The 27,171-nt window shown below is 39.5% G+C and overlaps 1 protein-coding gene and 1 long non-coding RNA gene across 8 annotated transcripts in view; one reads left to right on the top strand and one right to left on the bottom strand.

The window, feature by feature from the left end:
• The window catches only part of PRTG (protogenin), an 85,178-nt gene extending 67,969 nt beyond the window's left edge, over positions 1-17,209 (top strand). For 3 of the 4 annotated variants that reach the window (XM_040569929.1, XM_040569927.1, XM_040569930.1), the window contains 7 exons: positions 1,041-1,168; positions 1,948-2,118; positions 5,647-5,826; positions 6,996-7,116; positions 8,051-8,216; positions 9,113-9,217; positions 10,260-17,209. In XM_040569929.1, the coding sequence (XP_040425863.1) occupies positions 1,041-1,168; positions 1,948-2,118; positions 5,647-5,826; positions 6,996-7,116; positions 8,051-8,216; positions 9,113-9,217; positions 10,260-10,646 (1,258 nt within the window). In that variant the 3' untranslated portion in view covers positions 10,647-17,209. The remainder of the gene's footprint in view (positions 1-1,040; positions 1,169-1,947; positions 2,119-5,646; positions 5,827-6,995; positions 7,117-8,050; positions 8,217-9,112; positions 9,218-10,259) is intronic. The other variant, XM_040569928.1, reaches the window with a different exon arrangement.
• Positions 426-27,107, bottom strand: LOC121076026. 4 transcript variants are annotated; one of them, XR_005823304.1, is made up of 4 exons: positions 26,983-27,106; positions 26,652-26,865; positions 873-1,032; positions 426-784 (listed from the first exon to the last, which is right to left on the bottom strand). It is a non-coding gene; the product is annotated as an uncharacterized LOC121076026 (long non-coding RNA). The 4 variants fall into 4 exon arrangements; XR_005823302.1 differs by adding an exon at positions 26,037-26,159 and having other exon boundaries at positions 427-784; positions 26,652-27,107; XR_005823303.1 differs by adding an exon at positions 26,037-26,150 and having other exon boundaries at positions 428-784; positions 26,652-27,106.
• Between the last annotated feature and the right edge of the window lie 64 nt (positions 27,108-27,171).

The raw sequence follows: 27,171 nt of genomic DNA, 5'->3' as shown, positions 1-27,171 counted from the left end.
TAGGACCTATAGCTTGCTATTCAGAGAAGAAACACATGAGTCACAGAACAGTAGGACAGGGAAGAAGTCCTGCCTGAGCTCAGCGTTCAACTCTGTGTCCTGGTCATATGAGAGCAGAAGACTTTGCTCCGTTGTGACTGTGTACAGTGGGGGCCATGGTGCTGTTGACGGAATCCATATGTGTGTAGCTCTCTCAATGTACGGGCTTACTCAAGTCTTCTAAAGAACAGAAATGCTGCGTTAAAAGATAGCTTCCATCTCTGACATTGATGGTTTTCTCTTCAAAGAACACATCGCCTGCTGTAGGAGTTAACAAGTAAACCCAGTACAATCACCATGTACAATTCCTGGCGTATAATATGGAGCATAGCAGTGAATACTGCTTTTTGTGATAGGATGAAAGTATTGCAAATATTGGTGACTGACTTTGCACTACGGAAAATGAAAACACGAAATGAGACTTAAGTAGGGAAGATTTTTATTCCACGGAGTTCCCCTAAACGTGGGGGTGATAGAGGCCATAAATGTAAGGGGGAGTTGCATGCATAGCCTATATATTGTGAACTGAGAACAGAACCAGGAATAACTGATGGAGCCAACAGTAAGTGCCTTTTCAGCAGCAGTTGTAGTTTGTGTTACTCCAGTTTAAAGCTGGAGTTTAAAGAGCTCCAGTTTAAAGTTGTCGTATGGATGAACGTGGGAAGAGATGAGTTTGGGATACCTGCTGGCAGTCTGGGTCATGACGTTCTTGGACTTGCTTGTGCATCAGCTGTCCAACTAAGCTCTGTAAAAACCTGAGCTCAAATCAACTGAGCTACAGTTAGATAGCAAACATAGTGTGGTCCAGAGAGCTCCAGGGTTAGTAGAATTACCTTTTTAGGTAGACAGTGCAGACGGCTCACGTGTCTGGACTTGAACTGGTTTGTCCTGTGTTGAACTGACAGCAGCAATCCACTCACCATGGCTAAGAGATATCATTTGAGTTCTGGATCTTCAAGTCAACACCTGCTGTTATATTTCTTTCTTCTTCATCTGTACAGGTCAGAGACTCACATGTTAGTTCAAGGTCTTGAACCAAAAACCATGTATGAATTTGCAGTTCGTTTGCATGTGGACCAGCTCTCTAGTCCCTGGAGTCCAGTTGTCTATCATACTACCCTTCCAGAAGGTAAGGGCACTAGGAGAAGACCACAAGGTTCTGAAAAAAATGTTCTGTAAGCCAAATAACCTAAGAAATTGCTTATTAATTTGGAGCTGTCTGCAGGAGAGAGAAAGACTTTCCTCTGATATACAGATAATGCTCTTCTCAGTGGAAGATAGAAAAATGCTCTAAAGAAAATGCGTTTTTTGGAACTGTGAAATTCTTTTTTCAAAATCTACATAAAACCATCAACCATTTTTAAATAAAATGTGATATTAGCAACCACTGAAATAACTTAAATAAAAAAAATTGTTTATAGGAGAGGCACAGTTAATTCATAGGTATTATGAAAACATATTTTAAAATCCAAGAGTTTTAGAAACTGTAAGACAATTACATATGTACTTTCCTTTCTACTACACTAACTGCTGGTTTGTTTCTATGTCAGCTTGGTCAGTGAAAAATCAAACTTCAGTTTCACATTCTTAGCACAGCAATATTTGATGTTTGGGATGTACCTCTTCACAGGGAATTTTTATTTATTTATTTATTTATTTATTTATTTATTTATTTATTTATTTTGGCTTTGAAGGAAAAAATACAGAACTTGCTTTTACAAAATCTGAGCTATTAACCAGATCAGAGTCAACACGAGAATTTCTGTTGAAGAGCAGTGAATAATGTTTTTGTTTATGTTATCTGGGATGTAGCAATAGCCATTGGTTCTAGACAGCAGTTTGTTTTTGAGCAGTTTAATTATATGTAAATTAGGTTAGCCTAATAGTATTGTGTTACTGTTCTCACAGCACCATCTGGCCCTCCAGTGGGAGTGAAGGTGACTTTGATAGAGGATGATACTGCTTTGGTTTCCTGGAAGCCACCTGATGGTCCTGAAACAGTTGTTACACAATATACTATCCTCTATGCATCCAGGAAGTCTTGGATCGCTGGGGAATGGCAAGTGTTGCACAGAGAAGGTAAACTAAAATCATAAATGTATGAACTGGACAAACAGTGATGTTACTTATAAGATGCTTCATTATTTTCAGCTCCCTTGGACTACAGTAAGAAAGAAATTCATATAAATGTTGACGTGAAAGTTATAATTAGTTTAGAATTACTCCCAGCTGATGAAAACATATTAAAAACCAATTAATACCTCAGAAGATGAGGGGAGAGGGGTTGTCTGTGTTGCTTTGGAGCTCAGAGTGTGCATGTGAACCAAAATGTTTCATAAATGCAATTACATCCATCATAGTTCTGGATAACAATGATTGTGATGGTTTTATTTTGTGAATGTGCTCTTTCAAATCTGAAGTCTCTGAGATGCCTTGCTCTTCAGAAATAAATTTACAAACGTGGCTGTGTGTTTCTATGTTTCTTTTGATCACTGCAAGTCCAGTTAGCTCAGTTTGACTTAAAGAACTTTACCCTACTCCCAGTAAATAGCTGTGCAAATTGATTTTAACTCTCTGGCTCTCTTTGACGGCTGAATCCCAGCTAGCTAATCTAACAGTCAGGTATGGTAATGCGAACTGCAGTCGTATCTTTGTGGTTACATGTAGACATAGTCTACATTTTCATAGGTGCTTTCCGGAATAATACTATGATTTGAAGAGCTGCATTAAGAATAGATTTATATTATAGCCAGGAAAAAAAAAGCAAAATACATTTATTCTTAGGTTGGTATTCAAAATACAGAGGCAGTTCAGAATAGATAATGTTCCAATAATGTATTATACTAAAGAAAGAACCTCAGTGTTACAGAGTAAAGTCATGTGCTGAGCAGCTTAATTAAGAAGATTGCCTAGGAAGACTTACATTTTGTTGTTCTGTTTTTGTTTCATGGCTGAAAGCTTATTTGCCAGCAGAGAGTGATGCCTTAAATCTTCTGTATAGGAAAATACACAATACATAATGGCTTTAGAAGTGCACTCAAAGAGGACAATTCTTTTTTTCCAGTCTCAGTGAGACAGAACTGTCTTAGTTAAAAATTGGTGGTTGTCCCTTGTGCTGCTCCTGCAGAGAGGATAAAGGACTGATAGCCACTTTGAAAGGTGGCAGTCTCACTTTGTCTTTGCTGAAGCAGAACAGTATTTTTTTTAAGGCTGACCTCTGACAGAAATTGTCAGCTGAAGAACACTGCAGAAGAACAGCAGTGAAATGACTCTTAATCTTAAGCAAAATTTATGAAAAATATCTAGTCTTTGAAATATCCGTGAGCTGTAACTATAGGGGACTGAGTCCTTTTTTTTTCTCCCCCTACTAAAAGTTTCAAAGAAACAGTAATATAAAGTTGTTACAAACTGTTCAAGGAAACAGAAAAGTTTTCATATTAAAGGACCAATCTAATATTAATTTTAATTTACTAAAATGCAGCAGATTTAATTTTAAATTTGCAGAGAGCTTATATTTGAAGAATAAATGTAATTTTAGTGATAATATACTATATTTGTTATGTGCAGCAAAGCAGCTGAGTTGCTCTTCCAGGTATATCCTTCAGCTCAGCCATGACTGTGCAACTGAACAGCATCTCAGAAAAAAAATTTTACCATAGCTAGTTGAAATGAGGGGATGGCAGTAACAATAAACACAGGCACGTGTTCCTGTACCGAAAGTGTTGGATGGAATGAGCAAATGGAAAGCTATAAATCTCCATGTTACTGTGTCCATCAATATTAGTCATGGATTTAGTAGTTGGATAGATATATTTGGGTTTGAGGTGTGGCATGGAATTCAGGACAATCTGTAATACTCCTACTTTAAAGTACATATGAGAAAACGTGAAAGAAAACGAGTATGTAGAAGGAAGATGGGGCAAATACTGTGCCAGTCCCTTGCCAGTCCTTTCGTAGGTAATTTCAGGTAGGAGCAGGGTTTGACTTTTTTTTTAATGCATTTATTCTGACAAGATCGGCTAACCCTGTACAACAGAGTATTGTTTTGTCTTGACACTAAACTTCTTCTGCAGAAGATTTATGAAATAAATCTATAAATTCCTAACATTGGCTTTAGTTTATGCATGAAAACATCTGCCAATCCACCAAGTTAAAAAACAAAAACCCAACGCTTTAATTTGATTGAGTTTGCGTTAGCCATGGCAGATGTAGGATGTAACTGCAGTTTGTTGCTGGTTTGTGGTGTGAGCTAGCTTCCAGCCACCTCCCCCCTCTTCCCTAGCTCCCTTCAAGTGGATCAGAAGCTCCAGCCCTTACACACTTGCGGTGCAGTAAATCAGTACAAAGTGCTTACTTGCTTTAGCTTTGCAACAGATTTGCAAGGGGCTGGTGGGAAAGAGCCTCTAATATTGAAACATGACCTTCCGCCCTTGCTGGTGCTAAATATTACAGCTCCTTTGGTTACAGATACCTCGCGTTTTACTTCAAATGCTTTCAGCTAATGGGTGTTTTTTATGGAAGAGTTGAAATAGCTTTTGAAGTAGCTTCTCTTTTGCCAGATGTATAATCTTTTCTGTCAACAAAACAACCTTATATTTTATACGCTCCCATGATGCTATAAATTCTGACTTCTGAAACTGATTTGAAAGGCTGAAATTTAGACTTAAGTCTGAGAAAGTGAATGGAATTTGTGACAGAGAGCAGGGGATAGATTTGGTCCTGTAACTGCCATTATTTTGGGAAAGGAAACCAATATATTTCTATGGTAGGAAGAAACAGAGGCATTTTAGAAAGCAATTTGAATTTTAAGCAGCAGTCTGCAGTTCCCATACAGGCAAAACTCATTGATTTTGATACGAGTTTTGCCTGTCTAAGGATGATGCAAGTGAATCCTATTTATGTTCTTAATGTATTTCTCCTGCCTTCAAGGATTTTAGGAAAAGAATCCTTAACATGTGAGAGATGCTTTATGTAATATTTTAGTAGCACAGCTTAGATGAACAGTAATCAAGGAAGCCTCCACATCTCTAAATAAGGTTTAATTTTATTTTAAAAGCATGGTATAATGTACTTTTCAAATCTGTCCTGTTCGTTTTACCAAATAGACCTGAAATGTGATAAGCCAAACCTGAATTATGTTGTTGTGACATTTTTAATTCGCATTCATGATACGGTGCCGTTCCCACAGAGCGTCTAGGAGGCACCTAAATACTAGAGATGTCTCATGTTCTGCTTTCTGCGGCTGAAAGTCTGGGTAACAATTGGAGCATTGCTCATGGATAGAATCACAGCGTTAACACTGTCAGGCACTGAAATGAAGCTAGTGCTAGACTGAGGATTAGTGTGCTCTGTATTGTAGCCAATACTTGACTCTTGTTTTTGAACGGTATTGACACTTCACACTGTGCTGTGTTCAAGCAGTATGGAGTGAAAAGACAGAAGTGTTCTATACCCTGTACATGCAGGCTGGGCCATATAAAAGTGATCACAGTCCTCGGACCAGACTGGGAGGTGACACTGGAAAGAAAGCATACGTCCTAGTGTCTAAATCTCAGTCTGTTTTCAGAGACTTTGTCTAACTGCAACTGTATATTCATCTTTTCCTAGGAGCAATGACTATGGCTTTGCTGGAAAACCTCGTAGCAGGGAATGTCTACTTGGTGAAAATAGCAGCCTCCAATGAAGTGGGAGAAGGACCCTTCTCAAATGTGGTGGAACTTGCTGTACTGCCAAAGGAGACAGAGTCTAATCAGAGGCCTAAACGCTTGGATTCAAGAGATTCCACAAGTCAGTAACAATGTTTTGATTAGTGCTGTCACAAGTACCAGAAAAAAAAGATCCCTGTTTGTTTTAACTGGTAACTGCTTTCTGGATAAACCATTCTGTTTCATATGAGGCAGTCCTAACAGTATAGCTTTTTTTTTTTTTTTTTAGTGGAACCATTTTGGAATTTCTGTCTTAGTGCAACTCAGAACTGGTTTAATTCTTTTGCTCAGAAGTTGGAAGTTTGCTTTTCAACTGGGAATACATAACTATTTTGAATCGTACTATCTTGGCAGCCCCTCTGCTAAGGCATTTCCTATAAGTCCTTTATTTGGCTTGAGATACCAGTAGCACTGAGTCAGTTAGAACCAGACAGCCCAGCAGAGATGAGATGGCATCTTGAATAAATCTGTTGAAATTTGCTGGCTCCTAGAATTCCAGCAACCCAAATCAACCTATTAGTCAGTGATATATCACCATATGTTTTCACCAAAGAATTCAGCCCCACGTGCAGCTCTTTAGGAAAAAATATGCTTTACCTTGGGGAAACCAAGGTGACTTCAGTGGTTTCTCCATCTAAGAATGGAAGAACAAATTCTGTCACAGAAAGGGATTTGTCTTGGTGACTTCTCACAGATTTTAAAGTTGTTTGGGGAGACCAGATATAGTAGTTATTCAGGTGTATGAACCTTTTAACCTTTCCTTGCTGCTGCATGCTTAATTGTGATTCATGCACGGATTTATCTTGTTCAGGTTTTCTCTGCTCCTGGACTCCAGCTGTATTTCAGACCAAATAACTGAAGTTGTGCTCTCAGGATTAGGTTAACAGACATTTGATGTCAATGACTAAAAACCCTCCTAGGTGACAGTGGCTGGAATTCTCCAAGCCTTTTCCCTTTGTTATTTAGCAGCACCCTGTAAGGAGTGGGTTGGAGCAGGCTCCTCTGCTCTGTGTTGTGTGTCACTGAAAAGGCTGTAGTGTGGGGCTGTCCCTTTTTCCCCTCCCACGCTATGGCTGCATACGGTCCTCTATTTGGGCTAGAAGTTTTATTTTCAAAAGTGTCAAAATATATGACGTAGAAGGTCTGGAAATCTCATTAAAAGGAAGCATTTGTATGTGTGATTGTGACTGTAACCCCATTCGGGTAACTCTTCTTATTTTCTGAGCCTTTTATTGTTCTTTTTTGCTATAGCTTATTCTGACTATTACCATCTGGACCAGAAATCAATGACTGGCATTGTTGTTGGGGTTTGCATAGCCTTGACCTGCATCCTTATCTGCGTCCTGATCTTAATTTATCGCAGTAAAGCCAGGTATGTTTTTGTTCACCAAGAGTGAGATCTTTCTCACCACTCTGTTTCTGTATGAGGACAAGTCACTTGGGACATGTGTTCTTTGAGAGTGCTAAGTTCTTTTAAGTGCTTTGTCTCTTCACCTGTTTCAGCCAGAAATGGAAGCAAAGTTCCTAGTTTTGTTGGCTCTTCCTACTCTATCTGAACCCCTTCTACAATGAAAAGAGGAAAGAACCTACAGAGGGGGTCAGCAGAGCTTTGACAACTAAGCATGAGGCATGTTTCCAAACAAAAAAGCCTTTTGAGTCAGATAAACATGCTGCTTTACATCATCTGTTCCTCCTGCTTAGCCCTGCAGTCTGCCCAGACCTGGTTTGCAAGGCTTTAAACCTTTGATGTTGCTGGAAAAGAGGAACTCTGACATGAAGCAGTTCTATGATACAGTTTCTTTGCACTAGTGCAAGCCACCCTCTGTCTTCCTTGTCATCGGCTGCTAAGAGGCCAAACCTGGCCCTAGTGACTCTGCCCATAACTTTGGGATCTGAACAAATATAAGTTACTAAAAATAAATACATTTTTAAAGCTGTCTGAAAGTATATTTTAGTAACAGGCTTTTTAGCACACATGCGGGAGAAAATATGGATTGGGAGACAGTCTCTGTGTAGCATGGTAGAAAGGTCCTAATATCATTAGCAGTTACTTCCTTCAAGTAATATTAGTAATCATGAGAATTGCTGCCTGCACATACGCTTGTAGCCTACTGTGCATGATTAACTGGAAGCAGATGTTATTTTTATGACAAGCAATAACATACATTTCATGAGAATTATGTAATAAAATATAGATGCTAAGAATATACCAATATTACTTGATTAATAATAGCCTTGAAGTTTATACTTGATTCAATGTATTTTCTTCCTGTGGGTCAATTTTATTTCTGCTTAACATTGTGTAGAAAAACATCTGCCCCTAAACCTGTGCAGCAAAGTACTGACCAGCTGTCACATACCAGCATCTCATTAGCCAGCGCTAATGAGGCGGAGAAGAGTATTGAAGGAATCGCAGAGAATGCAGAATCCTTGTTGCCAATGATAGTGGGAAACAGCTTCATCGATGCTAAGGTACTGTGAGCTTTACTCACTCCCAAAACAGAAATCTTTCTTTAGAATTCGTTGTTATAACATCTGAGTCCCTATCAAAATTAAAATATGTACACTGCAAATTCACAGCAGTTTTGTTTAGTGGACAAACACAAGTGTGGCAATCCAGGAACAAATTTTCAAGACTCATTTTAAAGTTCAGCTAGAGATTTGATTTAATGCACTCTACTTTGTAGATTGCCAATTTTGGCAATTCTTTTCTAAGAGCAGGAGATAGGCAAGAGAGTCCTTGTCAAGCACCTAGTTTAGTCAGTGCGATGCACAGTCTAGTCAAGTGTGGCACTAAAGCAAGTATTAAAGAAAATCTTTCTTTATCTTCACTGGTAAGACACTTACATTTTATAAACTCGTATTTAATCAAATTATAAATTAATCTAGATGGCAGGATGTGTCAGTAGATGCGTAGAATCTTTTAGTATGACAAAAACACATCGGACATATTTTCAGATAGACATCCTGATTTAAGGCATGTTCTGTACATACTGCAAACTTGCATTGATATTCCTTCAGGACATATGGAAGAGCTGGAAAAATATGGAAATGGACCTCAGTGCAGGCACAGGCACTATGTCACATTCCAAAGGGTAGAACAGGAGCAGTGATTGAAACTGTTTGCTCTGTGTTGTGGTATTGCACCTGTTAGGTCTGGCCTGTGGGCTTGCCAGATTTTGTGGAAATGGTCTTGACTGGTCTCAAGCAGTAGATGAATACCTGACCATAAAAAATTAACTGAGCGCGAAACCTCATTTGTCTTCCTTCTCAGTATGGAGCCAATGGTTGGAATAGAAAAAAATATTTTTAAGTATCTTGGAAATCTAGTGTGTTAAAATCTCTTTCTCCCCCTCTTTCTATTGTAGGGGGGGTCTGATCTAATTATTAACAGCTATGGGCCTGTCACAAAAGCTAACTGCAAGAAGAGGTGGCTGTTCTTCCAGGATACTAAGAAGGTGAAGGCTGAGGAGGTAATTGGCCTAATGGGCAGAGATGCACAGTCTCTGCTGTAATACCCTGCGTTTGCAAAGGAAGATATTTAGTTTTCTATGTATGGGAAAATGTAATTAGTAGCTTAAGTTTTAATGGAATAATTTCAGTTTTGTTAGGGTTGATGGTATTCTACCTTGTAGCATAGTCATATGGAATTTTAATTCTCTGTCCCAAGTTGTCAAATATTTTAACTCTTTACAATTAACTGATAACTTTCTTGCCTGTGCCCTTTATCTGTGAGCAAACAGATTTCTGTATACTGTCTGTGCATACCATCTACAGTGCATCTGCAGAGACCGTGTGCGCATATAAATACAAATCAAATATAAACATCTAAGAATCCCGTGCTACCCTGACAGCTAATACCTTATGTTTGCTGAAGAGAAACCAAAAGAGGGAAATGAAATGATTTCTCCAAAGTATTGAAGAAACTTAGAATCTGAGCTAGGACTGTCATGCTTCTGAAATTGTTGCTCTGCCTGTAATTTCTATTTGGATTCAATCCAAAACTGAAATGTTAAACCGCATCCTGAACACTGTAGTACAAATTCACGTCTGTGGGGCATCTGACTAATGTTTATTGAATACTAACTTATATTGTGCTCTTGGTATGTTTAAGGAATAGGAAAGCTTGAGCAGCTGTTTATTTTTGATGCCTCTATGGGCAAAATACTTGCTACTACCCAAGGAGTAATGTTTAAAGAATATGCATGAAGGGATGGGGACAGCTCTACCAAGTATTTTGTTAAAATACCATTAAGGTCTCTTTAGTGAAATCATTCTTGATTAGCCATGCTTGGCAAGAAGGGGTTGCTTCGTCTAGTATGGAAGAGAAAAGGATGCGCAAGGCTTGAGATTGATTCTTCTTAACCTGCTGTAGGAAAGCCCAGGCTGTTATTCTAAGCCAATGCTGTTGTAAGCACTCTGGCGGAATAGGAGATTGGAAATGCAGTAAAAATTCAAATTATGGCTCAGCTTTTCAGAGGCTGAACAACCTTTTCCTCTCTGCTTTTTATATAGCCTCAGAGAAGATTTGTCCAGGCAGTGTGTCTGTATCAGCCAAGTACCACTGTGCTGATCAGTGAGGATGACTCTCCCAGCTCTCCTGGCCAGCAGTCTAATTTCCAGGTGCCATTCAGTATTGCTGCCGATACAGAGCATTCGGCCAACAGTGAAGGAAGTCACGAGACTGGTGACTCTGGAAGATTTTCTCATGAGTCCAATGATGAGATACACCTCTCCTCTGTGGCAAGTGCCACCCCTCCTGCTACCAATCATTTTGTAAGCAATGACATCACGAACATGATGAGCCCTGCCATCAGCAACTGCAAAGAATCTCCTCTGCCGTTCACTACTGACCAGACTGCTACCTCACCTCTTCAGATACACTCTGCAGTGCAAAACTGACATCCCTAGGACCACACCAGACATTCTTGCAGTGTATGTCTGTTCGAAGGACAATGAACAGGAAGCCAAAGTTTTATTGTGGAAAGCCTGACTAACCCAGCAGGTGATCCCGAGTTTCTGTTGAATGTTTTATATTTGTTTATTTTAACTCACTCATTTTGAATGTTCAGTGGTCAACAAATGTGAAAGGACAGTGAAGATTTCTGACTAAAGTTAAGAATATGTCACTGGAGCAAAGGGAAGGCTTTAGGCCCTTTGCTGACTATCTACCTCAGTTTGCCGAGAGGTGAACTCTGAATGACAACTGCTTTACCTCGTTTGTGTTCTAGTTGGTCTCAGCTATGGAACTGACGATACTTCCTAGTAGTGTTGTTTTATTTTTTATTTTTTTTATTTTTTTCAGTTGAGTGTAGAATGAGTGTGTGTGTGTGAGTGTGTGTGCGCGCACTCAGTGATCAGGGAGTTGTATAGGTAGATGAACAAGATTGTTTAGCTGAAGCTCTGTCTTTGAAAAGAAGGAAATCTTAGAGCATAAAATATAATGATTTAATGTGGTTGATCTAAAGGATGTTGAAAACTGCGAAAACTGGAGTTGGTGCTTCCACATGTACAGCCACATGAAATCTTTTGTACCTCTTGATTCTCATAGCCCCAGTAAGCCTAGGACAGTGCCTTTCCCCCAGAAACTTGTGCCAGCAACCACTGACCGGATGAATGCTATATCCTTAGGGCTCTGGGGCATGTTGGGCTCCCTACAGTGACAAATACTGCCCATTTATTGACAGTTGGTGCTGAAAAGCATGGCAAAATGAGGAAGCATTCAGTATTTCCAAACAGTTTGATTCTGCCTGAGAGACGTGGAATAGATGATAATGCTGAGTATTCTGGTGTTGCAGTACTTCTTAGCAATGGTGCCTTGCATTATGTATAATGAAATTACTGATTTGCCTTATGCCTTTTTAGTATTCATAAAATTGCTTTGGAGTACAGAAGGATGCCTTAAATGCTTCTTAGATGTTATAAAAGAAACTGTATCATGAGTTAATTTTTTACCCAGCTTAGAGTGCTGATAAGCACTGCTAGCTTCACGGTATGTCTCAGAGCTGTTCTTGGGATGCAGCCCTGCTCCTTGCCTTTGCCTAGAATGCTGTTAGCCAGGAATTTTAGCTCAGGGAGTGACTTTACCCACAAGCCAATCTAAAACTCTCATTAAGCTACCATGAGAAATAGAAAGTCAGAGCTTTAGTTGAAGAGTCTGTTGAAGGAGGTGAGTACTGCTACTGCCTTGAACCAATACAATTCCTGTTTTATACTACCTCCTTTAAGAGTTATTCTAGTGTGGGTTTTTTTGTTTGTTTGTTTGTTTTTCCTGTACTCAGGGAACAGTTTGTTACTTTTGAGCTGCCTCACGAAAACGTGGAGCAAAATGACAGGGTATCATGTTTTATTTCTTAATGGGGTAGGGGGTGAGGGAGAGAGAGAGGAGAGGTTGGATTCATCCAATGTTCTAAACTTGCCTATATATCCAGTCCTCTGCTCTGTTTTCCCCATTTTACTTAAAAAAAAAAAAAAAAAAGGCATTTTTTTTTACTTTAAAAAATGTTTAAAATGTAACGTGAGAAAGCAACCATAGAAACTCCTGGCTCTAGTTAAGTCTGTCGGAACTCCCACTGAATTTAAGGTAGGCCAGGCTGGCTTTTGTATTGTTCCGTAGGTATCAAAAGGTGGTCAGAAGTCATCGACAAGCCCTACCCTTCTGTCTGTTTCATTTTGATGAATCGGCCTGTAGCTATGGTAGTTCTTTAGCTTGTAACCGTTTGCTAGTTCAGGACCAGACAGTACGTCTTCACTTTTTCATCACAGTGTTGATTTAAAGGCTTTTAAAATAATCTTGTACCAAAGACTAATCTGTAGAAGAGAAGGAAGCTGTATATTTTCCAAAAATAATTGAACTAGTTAAAAGGTACAGGTCTGAACAGCTGAATACATTTTATTGTGTAAGTAGTCACTAACAAAATCAATAGGGCTTCTATTGATTGTAGTAGTTGATTGCATAGATGAGTTGTATGCTTCTACAATTTTAACTACCTTGTTACAAGAGCCTTTAAATAAAGTTATAATTATATCAGCAGATATCTCCAAAGAATTCCAAGTGTAATTTTTTTTCTTCAGCATGTAGCTGGATCAACAGTACAGTATTAAAAATATTTTTGAACATTTTTTTCTACTTGCTGAAGAAAAAGAAAACATTTTCACCAAAGATTTTTGATCTCATCAGGCAGAATGTTTAGTGTACAGCAGAGTACTGTTTCTAGTTAGTTAAAGCGTGAATTAACTGAACCTAGATTAAGAATGTGTAACAGTAGCATGAAGTTTCACACTTCATCTTTCAAAGTAGCCTCTCTTCTTAGTTTCATTCAGAAAGAGCTGATATGCAGGTGGTAACTATTTGCTTCTCCAAAGACTTGTTTGCTGTGAGTACTGATAATCTGATGTCATTTTATGACCTTCTTTACAAGTAAATACTTTAAATCCTAAACTTTTTCATCAAAAGACCCACTCTGTAGTTTAACCCATGGTGAATTTGGGAGAAAAAGGCTTAATACAAAATTTGTCAGTCTAGTATAGAAGTTCTAACTTCAATAGCCAAAGAGATCAAAATATTCAATTTACTAGAGAACAGTGTATCCAGAATTCTATTAATCATTTAATGTTTTTTTTAAATTAAGGTACTTTTTATCAGCAAATAAAGAAAACCAAAGATATTTAAGGTTACCTCAGCATATAGGCAAGCTTAGTTAGACATTAATTATTCTGTCTTTTCCTTTATTTTTATGTTAACCAAATATAATATGTTTCTCCAGAACCCAGCCTACATTCATATGCTTCCCTTTATTGTGTCACATAGTTAATTCTAGTTCTATTTACACGTTTGCTGCAGAACAAACACTGCAATCTCCTCAGAAATTCATGTTTTATTATTAATATATCACCATATTTTTGTGAGGGAATAGTTGTTTGATGATTAAAAACTCCATCAATGTAGGCAGAGGAATCTCTAGAAAAAATCTGTAAAAATCGATGCCTTCTCTACCGAACTGAATAGCAGAATTCTTTGTGATTTTAACAGTGCAAAATCAGGCTCAACGTTTAAGTGCTTCATATCCTTGAAGCCAAAGCTTCAAATTATAGATGCGGTATTAGAGACATCAACTTTCTTAAAAGTTCATACTTCTTACGATATAAGGAAATCAATTTCTCGTAAATGAACTTTATTTATTCCATTTGCCTAGAAAAAGCTGGGAGACAGAACAGGTTACAGGTTTTCCAGTATTTATTCTTGGTTTTGTCTGTAAAACTGGGTCCTGGAGAAAACACTATCAATTTTTTAATTATGAATTAAGTATGTTCTGGAAGATGAACGTAAATGTGGAATTTAGTGTTACACTACGTGAATTGATTTTGTTTAAGTGTATTAAGAAGTAAAGAGCCATGGCTGGTGTAATGAAATGTATATGCAACCTTTGTACTTTAAAAACAAAACAAAAATGTTATAGGTTGATGTGACTTGAAGAGCATCACAAATTTGCAGACAAAATCTTGACCCTGGTTTACCAGGCTGTTTCCAAGCGAGGACTGTGATTGCCCTTCTGTTGGAAGAGCAGTGCCTGCTCTGTGAGCCCTGGATCCAAACCCAAGTGCTCAATCTGCCCACAGTTATGCTTGTGTACTTTCTTCATGTTTTACAAATAACTCCTGGAAGATGAGAATACTTTCTATCTCAGAAAATTGGGAACGTGTATGCTGTGCAGAACTGTGCCTGTCAGTAGATTTCTTTTATAGCTCTGCTTTTTTAAGAGAGACTTGAAAAATCCATATATCAGTATTTTCCTATATTAGCTGTTCATTTTTGGTGTAATTTATTGGATTTTAACAGAAAGGAGTTTTAAGACATTTCTCTACCTGTTTTTAATTATATTTAATAGTTCATTCCCTCTTTGGTTTTATTACCCTGCTTTAGACTATGAGCTGAATCTTGTTTGCTTTATCCACACCAGAGTCCTTACCCTGTTTCTTTTTAAGTCAATGGGAGAATTAATTTTAATTTCAGTTTGCATGGTCTTGACAGACAAAATGAGCTGCTGCATTTTATTTTATTTATTTTTTTTAGATCTTCACAGTATTATTACTTTTAAAGGACAGGATTCTTAGTTGGTTAAAACTCCCATTGGCAATTTGTTTTTTTTGGTAGGACAAAAAGTTGCCATATACCAGAGGTTCACTGTAACTCTCCATGCATGTAGTCTTCGCCTGTAGTGAATACTGAGTATTTTAAGTCAATTTAACTCTTTTTCACTGTGATCTAAGTCAACTTGAATGACTTAAAGTTTGCTGCAACCTGAGCATACACAAGAATAGTTACCATAGACCACCGGGTCTTAGTAACATGTTACTCTGACGTGTAAGCTGTAAGACCAGGAGTTCTCACTCATTTTATCTGTTATAGAAGGAAGTGCAGGCAGGGAAAAGTCCATCCCCTAACATGGGAAATGTTCAGTTCTGTAGGGCACTCCATGTTTAGCCCAAAAGCTCATTCACACCTAGTGAAAAGACAGCTGCACAGGTGTAACTTTGGTGATATTCCAGAGAAATCACTTTACTGGAGTCATTCTGTTAAAATTGAAAGCAGAATTACACCTAATAATTATTAAAGAGGTACTTCTTAGTTTGAACAATTGTTACATGCTTCTTAGTTGCTGGAAATGCAGCTTTGCTAATATCAAGTAATTTCTAAAGCAGATGAATTTGTCTGCAGGAATATTGAGCACCTTTCTAACAAGTTAATAATAAATTATTTTTGTAACTGCATCTTTTGGAAGCTGTGTTTACAAAAAATATAAAATAAAAACACAAAAAAAACCCAAACCTTTTCTTCAAAATGAGTCCAAAACCAAGTTGTTTGCTGTTAATAGAAGCCAATCTGAAAAGAACACATTCAATTTGGCTCAAAGTTCACTCTCAATTCTGCTGATAAAAATGCAGAGTAAGTTTGTTTCCTTGGAATTTCTCTAGATTTACACTGAGGCTGGTCCTAAGTGACTCAAAAGGGATATAAACACATGGTTAAAGTTCTGCCATGTTGGTCCCTCTGGAGTGCCATTGCAAGCTGAGCTCCTTGCGGAGGTTTTCAGCTGTCCACGGTTACATATACCTACATTGCATCTGCCTGGTGTGTTTTCAGTGAAGACTGACTGTATATGAAAAACTTACTTAAACAAAATGTTGCTTTTTGATTGTTTGGCTTTTTTGTTATTATTTAGCTTTTTTCCAAGTTGTGAATGAATTGCCAGTGTAGGAGCCAGGTATGTATCTCAGTGTGGTGTTCTGGATCCTTTCACTCCGTGTGCCATTTTCTTCTAAGGGCAGCAATGGCTAACTGGCTAATGGAGGACGGAGCTGAATTGTATTAATTTTATACTTGTCTCAGGGGATCAGCTCTGTGGACTCCATTGCATGAGGGAAGCTAATGTTTGCCCTGATTTGAATGTAATTTTTTAATGTCTTTTAAAAAATACTTTGTTTAATAATGTGGATTTGTTTTTCTTTTTCTAGCATCCTAGTACATGTTACCTAGTGTGTTGGTTCTTTTTTCCTCTCCAGGGTTGTTTATATGCTACCCCAAGGTCATGCCAAAAATTAATAGAAGTTTAAATGCCAAATGTTTATGAAACTGCTGTCTAAATACTGATTGATTGCACAGTTGAAATAAAAAATTTCCTTAGTAAAATGCTGCTTGAAAAATATTTTGTTTTCATTGTCTCTGACTAGTGGCTCAAAACAAGGAAGATACAGATAGAGTTTTATTTGAGGCTGAGGATATGTGGCAATTTTGGTGCTTAAAGTCATAGAATGAGTTAGAGAGTAACCGGCACGTTCCTTATCACTGAACTTCATAAAAATTTCCCAAGCCTGTGCTCATATGCCATTTGTGTACCTGGAATAATTTCCTACCTAAAATCTCCATCTCTACTCCACTACTGTCAAGCAGCTATGCGAGATCTCTGTTGTAGTTCACTTGCAGTAGATGTAGAAGATGCAGTTCTAAGCACAGTCATTCTCATAGAAGTTTGGAAAGCTATTGACGAAGCTGAACTACTGAGTTTTTCTCATCACTTCTACACCTACTGACTGATGAATCCAGTATTTCAACAAATAACAGGAATATTGAAAATGCAATTGTGGTTGGTCAAAAGACAAATTACTATTTTTACAGATGATAATATTATAGACAAGAGTCAAGTTAAGTTAGCAAGGAAATTAGGTTTGATGGGGATTAGAAGTTTTCTATTGCTAGCAGGTTGATTACTGATTGTCACTAGAAAGCAGCTGAAAAATTGGCCAGGTAGTTCAGTGAATTAGGTACAGCGTTGGAATTAGAGTAGTGCCCATACAAATCTTCCACTACTGGAAATGAAACCACACTAATTACTACTGTATGCACACACCCCATAAACACAAGCTGTTTCTGTGTGTCCTCCAGACACAAGACATAGGCAGCCCTAAGACAGAAGGCATGCTGTGTGCCCTAAGAGACAGCAGCCACAGAATTAAGAGGGCCTCAGAGTTCTGGTCTTTTTAACACTGATTTTTCCTGTATCATGCAAACACTGTACCACCCCAGTGTCGCTGCAAATGGGATTTGTGTCCACCTGAAGATTCCAGCAGAGAGGGCTGTGGGAGGTGGTGACAGCACCCAAGAAAATGTCCCTAGGAAACTGATGCCTCTTAGAAGTGCCAGTGAGCAGATGTTTACCACAGAGTAGCAAGTCACCAGTGATGACTGCTTCCCAGTGGGGCAGCTGCTAACAGCTGCCTGCTGCCAGGGGCTGAGCCTTTCTGCTCTGGCAGCATCTTGTGCTGATGAGTTGGGCACTCTGGATTCTACAGTAAAGCCATGGTGTCTGTCTGTCTTTCCTTTTGACTTCTCTCGTGAGAAAGGAAATCTGAAAAGCCTCACACTGCTTCTTTATGAATCACAGCTGTTCTTACCTGCAGAATCTGCTGATAGAACAGTTCTGCCTAGTTGGGTAGCTTATATGACATTTATCCTTGGGAGTATTAGAGCACCAGCTGTAGTGTCTATTTATAAAGCAAACTCTAATGCAAAATTCATTATTCCTTATGTTTGAATGTAGGAACACTGAAATATTGTTCTTCAGAGGTAATTAGGCCCCTGCTGAAAAGATAATAGAAGTTCAATAGAGTATTTGTTAAAATGAATAGATGTCAATTACTAATGTAAACATAATGTAAATGTAAATATATTACATTTAAAAACACAAGACAGAATTTTTAACAGCTGGGGAGCAGTCGGTTCTGGACTGTCCAGTGGTATGAAAGCTCTACCAACATAGTCCATCAGAGACAGAATTCTTTCTCTAAGTGAAAACAGAAACCATCTGCAGAGCCTTATTAAGTTACTGCTGGTTAGTACGGGTACATTTTATGCCCCAGAACCTTCATTTTTCATTACCAATAAAAAAATAAATAAAGCCCTCTGTTTCAAGGAGTTTGCAAAGGAGATCTTCAAAGCGAAACACTGGTCTGTGACTTGATGCAATGTCACCTGCCTGCTGTCTGCCACCAACCAGAACGTCTTGAGCCTCAGTCAGGTGAGCATGATGGGTCACTTACACTGAATTGAAATTACAACATTGCTGTTCCTTTGTTTAGCTTATCAGAGATGTCAATTTATTGGCTTTGCTTAGCTGTTTTTTGGATAAAAGGACAGAGCTTTGGAATACAAAACCCAACTTTCTGCCATACTTTCCAGGTTGCTCAGCCCCCACTAAGTTGGAAAGCAGAGAGTAGGGAGGGAATGGATGTTATCTGCAGCTGTGGCAACACATCAGGATTGAGGTACTTTGCACTGCAACAGTGAACAGTTCTTTACAGATGAACTCTTCTCCCTGTCCTGCTCCTTTCAGTCAGCAGGTAAAAGCGATGTCTCTGTTAAGAAGCAGGCTCTGTGCCTGTATTTGGCTGCATTATGGCTGTATTTTTCCTTCACCCGTGATCATGGTGTCAGGACTGGTGCTGGACAGTAGAGAGTGTCCTCTCTCAGTAAGAGAGAAGCTGCAGGTGATAATGCTGTAGCTGTCCATGTTGCAATGTCTCCCCGTTCTGTAGTTAACGTACTTGAACCTGACTCCGCCTTTTCCACCCCACAGAATGAAGAGGATGGGCTTTGAATCCTCCTCTCTGCACATGCCTGCATGCCAGAGCCCCAGGTAAATCAAAGCACAGATCTGACAGAAAGCTACCGTACTGTTTCTTCCTGAAAGTGAAGGGTAATGCTTCATTTAAACCCCATAATTTAAAACCTATTTACATAGGAATGCACTACTAAGACATCCAGAAAATGCAAATAATTAAGAACCTAGCTGTGCCTCGCTAAAAGATACCGTGCACAGTTGTCCCTAGTCTGTAGGACTGCTTCTGGCTGGCAATAGAAGTCCGAGGGGGCTGGCAAAAATTTGGGTGCCAGTTGCTCTCTGGCAGACTTGTGTGCTCAGTGTCCTGGCAGCAACCGTAGTTTTGGACACTTGCTCCTGGAACACCCTGAATCAAGCTGCCAATAGAGCATTTCAGTGAGGTGTGGTGTGAATCCCTGTCTGGCGAACAGGAACCAGCTGAGATGGTTTTTCAGCAGTGCTATGAGGTTGTCCAGGATCCTCAGGGTTTCTCTGGATAGATGGCTTGAGCATCACTGGAAGCTGATGCCAGTTCCAGGTGGGTGCAGGGGATGTTACATTTACAATTCTGAAGGATGAAAATGAATTTTTGTGGGTGACTGAGGATGTGTTTCCTATTACACTGCACTGTGGGAAGTGTGAAATCAGTGCCCAAAACACTGGATTCTCCTTTAGCTGGAAAACAAGACATAAGAGAGTGGGAACTTTACAGAGGTCTTGCTAATAGAAGGGGTGTGAATTTCCTTTTATCTGCATAGCAATATACGTAGAGAAAAGGATTTTCATGAGTAAAGCAGCAGATTTCTGGCTAGGCTGTGAGGTCGTTGCACCATATGAAAGCAGAAAAAGTGTTGCTCGCACTGCAGTTCACTACAGCCTTTAACAATTTGGATTTTGGTATGCTGGTCTAGGAAATTAACCCCTCTGGTTTGCTGAAAGCTATTGTCAAGGGATGAGTAGCAGAGCTTAATATATGCTGGCTCCTTACTTTTGCAGTTTACAGTCATATTAGCTTAAAATAATCCCACTGGACTGCTTCCACACAGACTTCCTTATATTAGGTTATGCAATTTAAGTTGCAAGTCAGACAGGTTACAGAACAGAGTGTAAAATAAAAATAATTTCTATTAAAAAATATATCATTCATGTTAGCAACCACCATGCTTTCAAATAGATCCTGGATAGGATCTATTGTCAGTAACAGCTTTCTCAGTCTCTACCAGATAAAACACAAGGCCTACAAAGTCAAGGCAGAATGAATCTCTTGAGATCAAGATTTCCAGCTTCAAGGGGTAAGTTAACTCTAAGCCTGAGGTTAGAATTATCTCAATTAAAATTTATCTGCACAATGTAAAGCAAGACAACCTTTTGTTTGTAAGAGGAAAGAATGCTGATACTGATTTGTACAACACTTAACAGAAAAATAGCTACATTAAAGAGGAAAGCAACGTGTTTGTTTTGTTTTGTTTTGTTTTAATACTGCATCTCAAGCTTTGTGATCTATATATGATAAAATCGGTGAGGAGGGTGTGCACATTGAAAGACACTGCAGTACAGCCAATGTCCAGGAGTCCACTTCTGGCATTGTGGAGGCTCAGAGGTTCACATGAGCATAGCCTGCCACTGTGATTAGCTTTTCAGTGCTGGCTGCAAATGGTACAAACACACTGGAGCCCAGCAGAGTGTGGTGGTTGCATCATGTCCTGTGATTTAGAAATCTTGGCTCAGGTGATGAGGTTGCCATTTGCAGTTGACTAGAAACAGCCTTCTAATGTGAGCACTCCAGAACTTGGTTTAGCATTCAACAAGGTTTTAAGGGTTTGCCATGATGTTTCTCTGCCATAGCGCAGCTAGGTCAAAACGTAAAGCCCAGCCCTGCAGTTGCAGATAACCAAATGACAGAATTCCTACAGGAACTGATGTATAGCTCCCTAAAATGGCTGTCTGTAAATTTCAGATTTCAAATCGCACTCACTAGGCATAATACATGTCAAGCAATTTAATCCAGTCTGGTGTTTGCAGACAGATAGTGCATATATTTTAAATAATTAGTTCCACGTTCTTTTCTCAAAATCCTGGATTTCCTGTGAATTTTAGCCTGGGGATTAGGAAAGCTGCTTTCAGATGTAACGGGTGAGTACAGCATCTATGTAACTAGGTCACATCGTTCTTAGGCATATTTAGTTATCTTTTCTTGTGTTCATCCTTACTTTGGTGCACAATAACCAAAAGCGGTAACTAAGTTTGGTTCATATTCTCCTCCTAAAGGGTAGCAAAAATCTGAGATTTTTTTTTTTAACTGCATTTTCTAACAATGGTATGTTTGTCATATGTTCTCTTTCACTTTGATTTTTCTTGCTTTAGCTGCATTTTCCTTTCATAGCCTACAGACCTGCAAATTCAGACACTGGCTGGTTTCTGCTTCTTCACAGCAGATCTGCTACTACTCAGACCTTGTTGCTTGTTCAAAATTGATTTCAGAGTTTTTGCTACTGTATTCCAGTAAATATTTTTCTTAAAATTTAAGACTAAATTGTAGTTGCCAATGCGAATGGCATAGCACATGCTGTCATGCAGGGGTCCTCTCGGCTGTCTTCCAACTATCCTCGTGCTCTTAATTTCTAAGAACCATAATTGTAATTGAAAAACTCAATAATGATCTGGATGGAGGGAAAGGCAAGTGATACAATTTGTCTGAGGTGGCTGTTGTTGTCCGTAGGGTTTCAATCAGCAAGGTTTAATGAGCTGGATCCATCCCAGAGACAGCACCAGTGAGAGGGTGTCCTGTGAACTGCACTCTCCAAAGCCATGAAAAGCAGAACAGCAAAACAAATGTGTTTCTGTGTGGAACCTTTTGTAAGAGATGCATCTTATCAAATGAATATGGCTTTGTATAACAAAGTTGGTAGCACTGTATAAGAGAGAAGAGACAGCATAGGCGTGAAGATTCCCTCCAGTGCAAGCAGACAGACAGACAAGGGCCAGGAGGCACTGTGTCTGCCCAAGGCTCTTGCTGCAGCCAGCTCCCAACTAACACTGAGGCCCAGGGCTGAGATGAGTGAATACCTACACAGCTAAGCTAAGACTGGAAAGCTTTTTCTGCAAGATGCTCTGCTAGCTCTGGAGTTAGCATTACTCCTCTTATAGCTTTATGGCAAAAATTTCACTTCAGCAATTCTACAGTGGAAATCCCAGAGGAGTCATTGCCTAAATTTAATTACTTAAAATGCACTGATGGATAGGACAGCCTGGGATAAGGCTTTCTCATGTTTATACAGCACACAAGCTTCATAACTCCCAGCAAAGTTATTGACAGAGTCTGGCTCCAAGAATGGGTTCATATCCAATTAGTGCAAAGATCAGCGTGGCCTTTGCAGAAAACCAGAAGGGCTCTTGAGAGTGCTGTGTAAGTTCAGGAATTAAACGCTTGCCTTTCTTTTTATCAAATCATAATAAACAGGAAAATTCAAAGGGATCAAGATGATAATCCAGAAAGAACATGAAATTGCATTTCTTTCACTTCCCCACAGAGTGTCCCCATTTCACCATTCATTGATCAAGAGAACACTTCTTTGAGTAGGGAAATAACCCATTTTGTAGAGAAACTCACAAAGGTTTGTTAAACATGTATTTATCTCTGTTTAAAATTTATTACCTTGATAACCTTAATATGGCAAACAAAATTCCATTTTACTTATCCTAGAGGAAAAGGTGAAAGAAATCCTGTATTCCTTGACAGCATACAGATCAAATGAGGTTCTATGCATATATGCATTTATATCTCCAATGAATTTCTTGACAGACTTTGGTAAATAAATGCAATAATGAAACCTAGGTTCCTAAATAATCAGATGTTGTTCTTCGTATTTCAAATGTTTATGTTCTGTATTTATTAACTTATATGTATGAGTTATGAAATCTTACAGTTTATAAAACTACTGAATAAATTGTAGCTTTTAATTTTATAAGTCACGTGTTGTTGGCAAGAGTATCTGAAGGCATTGGAGATTTTGTTCCTGAAATGCTTGAACATGGCTTTATTTTAACTGTAAGCTGAAAAGGTAAGTGTGCACTCAAAAACAAACAAACAAAAAAACCAACTGTTAGTCCTACTGAGTTTATGAACATTCCAAGAATGTTCATATTTTGAAAGTTAAAATTTTTGTTCCAGTATAGATGAGACACTAGACTACCCTTTGCACATGTTTGACATTTTTGTTGATCAGTCCTCTAGCAAATTGTCTTGGAAAGTTTAGGAAAATGTACTTTATCAACCAGTGAGTTGCTATGTGATGAGACAAAGTCACGATCTTTTTCAAGCCTTTTACTTGACTTCAAGATACATCACGCATTGTACAGAAGAAAGCTAATGCAATGGATCAGAGAAAAAATCTTATATTCTTTCAGTGAGTAAATCGTAAAGCAATCTTCTGCTTTTTTCCTGACATTTTTCTATTAATTTCAGATTAAAGTTGAAACATGAACAGACAATTAATTAGATTTTGATTTGTACTTTATATTATGTGGATGAATGGTTAATACAGAAGTTTAGACATTCTTAGTTTTTGTTCATTAGAAGCAGAAATGAAAAAGAAGTGGGCTTATGAGACCTGGTTTACATCACCATAATGGATGAAGCATTCACCAGTAGGCCAGCAGTTTACACTTAAATAGTTTCAATGACTTGTGATCAAACTGTTTCAGTTGCAGCTGCAATCCCTGAGACTGGCAGAGAGATGCTCTAAATCTTACATACCCAGAAGGGACCCGGTTAACACATCTTTCCAGTGCAATACCAAATGTATATCCAGCTAGACTAAAAAAGCATGAAAAGTGCATCTTTGTATAAACATGCGTTTAGTTGTACTTCCCTGAACAAGGGAGATGAGGACAAATGATTCTGGAGGATGAGGTGTAACACTAGTGTAACAACAAAAATAGATTTTTGGGCCTGACAGAAACTCCCTCCAGCCTTGATAAATAGTCCTATTTATCACGGCAGTATTGTGAAACAAGTGTAAGAAGTGTTTGCAGAACTAACACTTAAATTTGTGTAACATGGAAATGGGCATCTTAGAAAAATGAGTTAATCCCTCCCACACACCCCTGACATAATAGGTGAGGGAATCAAGTCTACTGAAGCTGGAAGACTGTCACTAGCACAAGCTATCACAGTCCAAGTTTCCCTAAATGTGTTCCCTTTCTCCATTTCAGCATTTTCTGTCCAGGTGGAAGAGAGACTACTGTCAGTTTGCCTGATGTTTCCACGTGCCAGAATCCCCACACAGCATGCTGCTGGGTCTTGCCATGCTCATGCCAACCCCTGAAGCCATCCACACAGGCTGGACGTTCTGCGCTTCTGCCTGAGCCTGCCTGACTTCAGGTGCATGAGCTGATAAATTAGGGTAACTGGACAGAAAGCTCTATGTGTTTTGTTTTATAACTTGCATGAGAGGAAAAGTTTTGTATTTGACCCTTGTACTGGAAGTGGAAGAGTTTCACAATTCAGCCAGCTTCCAGTTTTTTTCCCTTCTGATATCATGCCTTTTTTATTACTATGGGATGAAGTCTTGGCCCCCATAAAGTCAAACAGAATGTTTCTTTCGCTTTTTCCTTTTTTTTTTTTTAATTCCTTAAGTGTCAGTAAACTTCTTCTCTTTGGTGTTATTTTTTTTTTCCATTAGCACATTTGTATACGTTCATATATTGTCAAAATGGGCTTCTATGCAACTCTATTTGCTCCTGAGGTACACAGTACATACACGTGAAGGATATAGTAAAAAGCATTTAGACATTAACACTGTTGTGGATCCACGTCTCACTGAGATATTTCTCTCCTGATAATGCAGTGCAGCATTGAATATTCATATGATATGCCAATGATTAGCAAAAGAACATTCTTTACCTATTGGGAGTTTGTACAGAAGGACTCTTTTAGTACCCTTCTTTTTAAAGTGAATTCAGAAGGAAAGGAACCTAGATGTTACCAAAATGAGCTCCTCTATTTATATTCAGTAATGTTTTTAGGCTTGATGCCTCACGTGATTGAAGCTACTGCTATTTCACCAAAGCTACCCTTCTCAACAGCTGGGGTGAGTTGTAAAGTATTAAATAGTATTTGTTCACACATGAGTACTCTGGCAGTAGACAAGACCTTTTTGTTTGGTTTGTTATTGTTAAACAGAATAACGTAAATTCAGAATAACAGAATCATTCAGGCTGGAAGGGACCTGGGGAGATCTTGACCTTGACCCCAACCTCCTGCGCAAAGCAAAGTTAACACTGAACTCAGACCAAGCTGTTCTGGGCTTTGCCCAATTGGGTCTTGAAAACAATTCTACAAGTTATTTTGTTTTTAGTCCCTATGCCTGCTTAGCCTAATAATAGTATTTCCCCCCTTCACATCCTGTTGAAACCTCCCGTTTCAGTTTATTATTTTATCAGTTCAGGAGAATTGAGTCTCATTCTGCTGTTACGCACTTCAACAGAGAGCTCAGCTCTCTCTTCTTGGAAACCTCTACCTAGGTATTGGAGGTTACCTATTAGATGCCTCTGAGTTTTATTAATTAATGCCAGCCTTTGAGTGGATGAAATGGTGGAGTAATTTTAAAGACAACTAATGAGCAGCAAGGCACTTAGGTGGTCAACAGTGTGTGATCAGACTTTTCAGACTTTTGGAATGGCTGAGATGCTGGTGTAGGTACCTGAACCTGTGAATTAATTCACTTTCAGACACTCTCTCAGCCATTTCGCATGAAGGTTTAGAAGTGTAAAATTGGTCCAACAGGATTCTTACAGATTGCTCACTAAAATCCTGAGCACAAGTTAAAGATGAATTTGGATGAACAGCAAAACAGACAATTTTTTGCAACTGGAGCACTGGGTTAAAATCTGAATTCCCTGCTCACATTGCTGATGCAGACAATCATCCCCTAGGAACCTTTATAGACTCAGTGACATCAATCTGCGCATCCATAATTACAGTCTACATGCTATTATTACAAGGCAGCCTTGCACAAAAGCTCAGGCAGTCCTGGGAGAATCATCTAGGCCTACAGTGAGCTCCGTCACAGAAAATGCAAATCTCTTCACAGATAAGACATTTTCCTCCAAATATAGACTAGCTCACGCTCACCTTGCTAATAACAAGCCATACTTCTCTTCAGCAAGATTACACAAAATTAACCAGAAGATCCCATGAGGCTATTGGCAATATGCTGTACTTCAAGGTACGTGCATTCTGGGATTGCTGCAAAGACTGTGGACAGATAAAAACGATGTCTACGGAAGGACAGAAACTGATGTAAAAACTGAATAACTTTATTTAGTTAGAAATGCAAAATGTAAAAACAAGAACATCGTAAGAGTAGTAACACTGATGTGTTATCCTTTACACAAACATTGCTTCTTCCTGCGCTCCCCAAACGTGTTCCAAATACTGTAAAGTACAAACTACATGTCTAACAAGAAGCTATGTAAATAAATAGCACTGCTAGGTGTTAGGAAGTGTCATGAATGTATTAAGGTATATCAACAAAACCCATACTTAACTGCTGGTGTCATTATCCTAATTAAGGAAAGATAAATCATTACTCAAAATTTATTTAGTGCAGTTATTCAGTAGTTTTGGTCAAGGATGAGGACTCCATCTCTAGCAGCCCTGTCACACAGCCATTTTGGAAGAGAGATGACAGTAGCAGAACACACATACACGATTCCCCAACGCCACAGTGACACTGGCAGGACTCACCTGGCATCTCGCCTTTCTTAGGGGTTCAGAGGGGCTGTCGACATTTTGATGGCTCCTAGGTGGGCCTAGCGAGCGGTGTCTCCTCTGTGCTACCCCGGGGCTCTGGCTGGAGGGGGCTGCCCGCGGGGGCTCCCCGCAGCAGCCCGGACCTGCCTGTCTGCCTGCGGCGTTGTATGAGTGCCCGGGAGGGCTGCGAGAAGCCGGCGCCGTGAGCCTGGAGGAGAGCAGCGAGCCTTCAGCACGCGTCGTGCGGCACGGTACGCGGCAAGCCACAAGCACCTCAGGGGCACGGCCCGGCCTGCGAGCCGGGCAGGTGACGGCAGTCAGTTACCGCACCGAGCGGGACGGCGCTGGCCGCGGGGGTCGCGCTGAGGGGTAGCCGCGCGCCCGGCCCCGGCGCTTCCAGTCAGGGCAGGAGCCCCCCGCTGTGCCCCCGCCCCCCCCCCCCCCCCCGGCCCTAACGGTCCCAACGGCCGCGCGCTGGGCGCCGGCCTCGCCTCCCTTCCGCCGGCGCTGAGCC

This window comes from Cygnus olor, chromosome 11, assembly GCF_009769625.2.
Source record: "Cygnus olor isolate bCygOlo1 chromosome 11, bCygOlo1.pri.v2, whole genome shotgun sequence".
Classification (NCBI taxonomy): Eukaryota; Metazoa; Chordata; class Aves; order Anseriformes; family Anatidae; genus Cygnus; species Cygnus olor.
The sequence above is the reverse complement of the archived record's forward strand: the minus strand, read 5'-3'. Positions and strand labels throughout refer to the sequence as shown.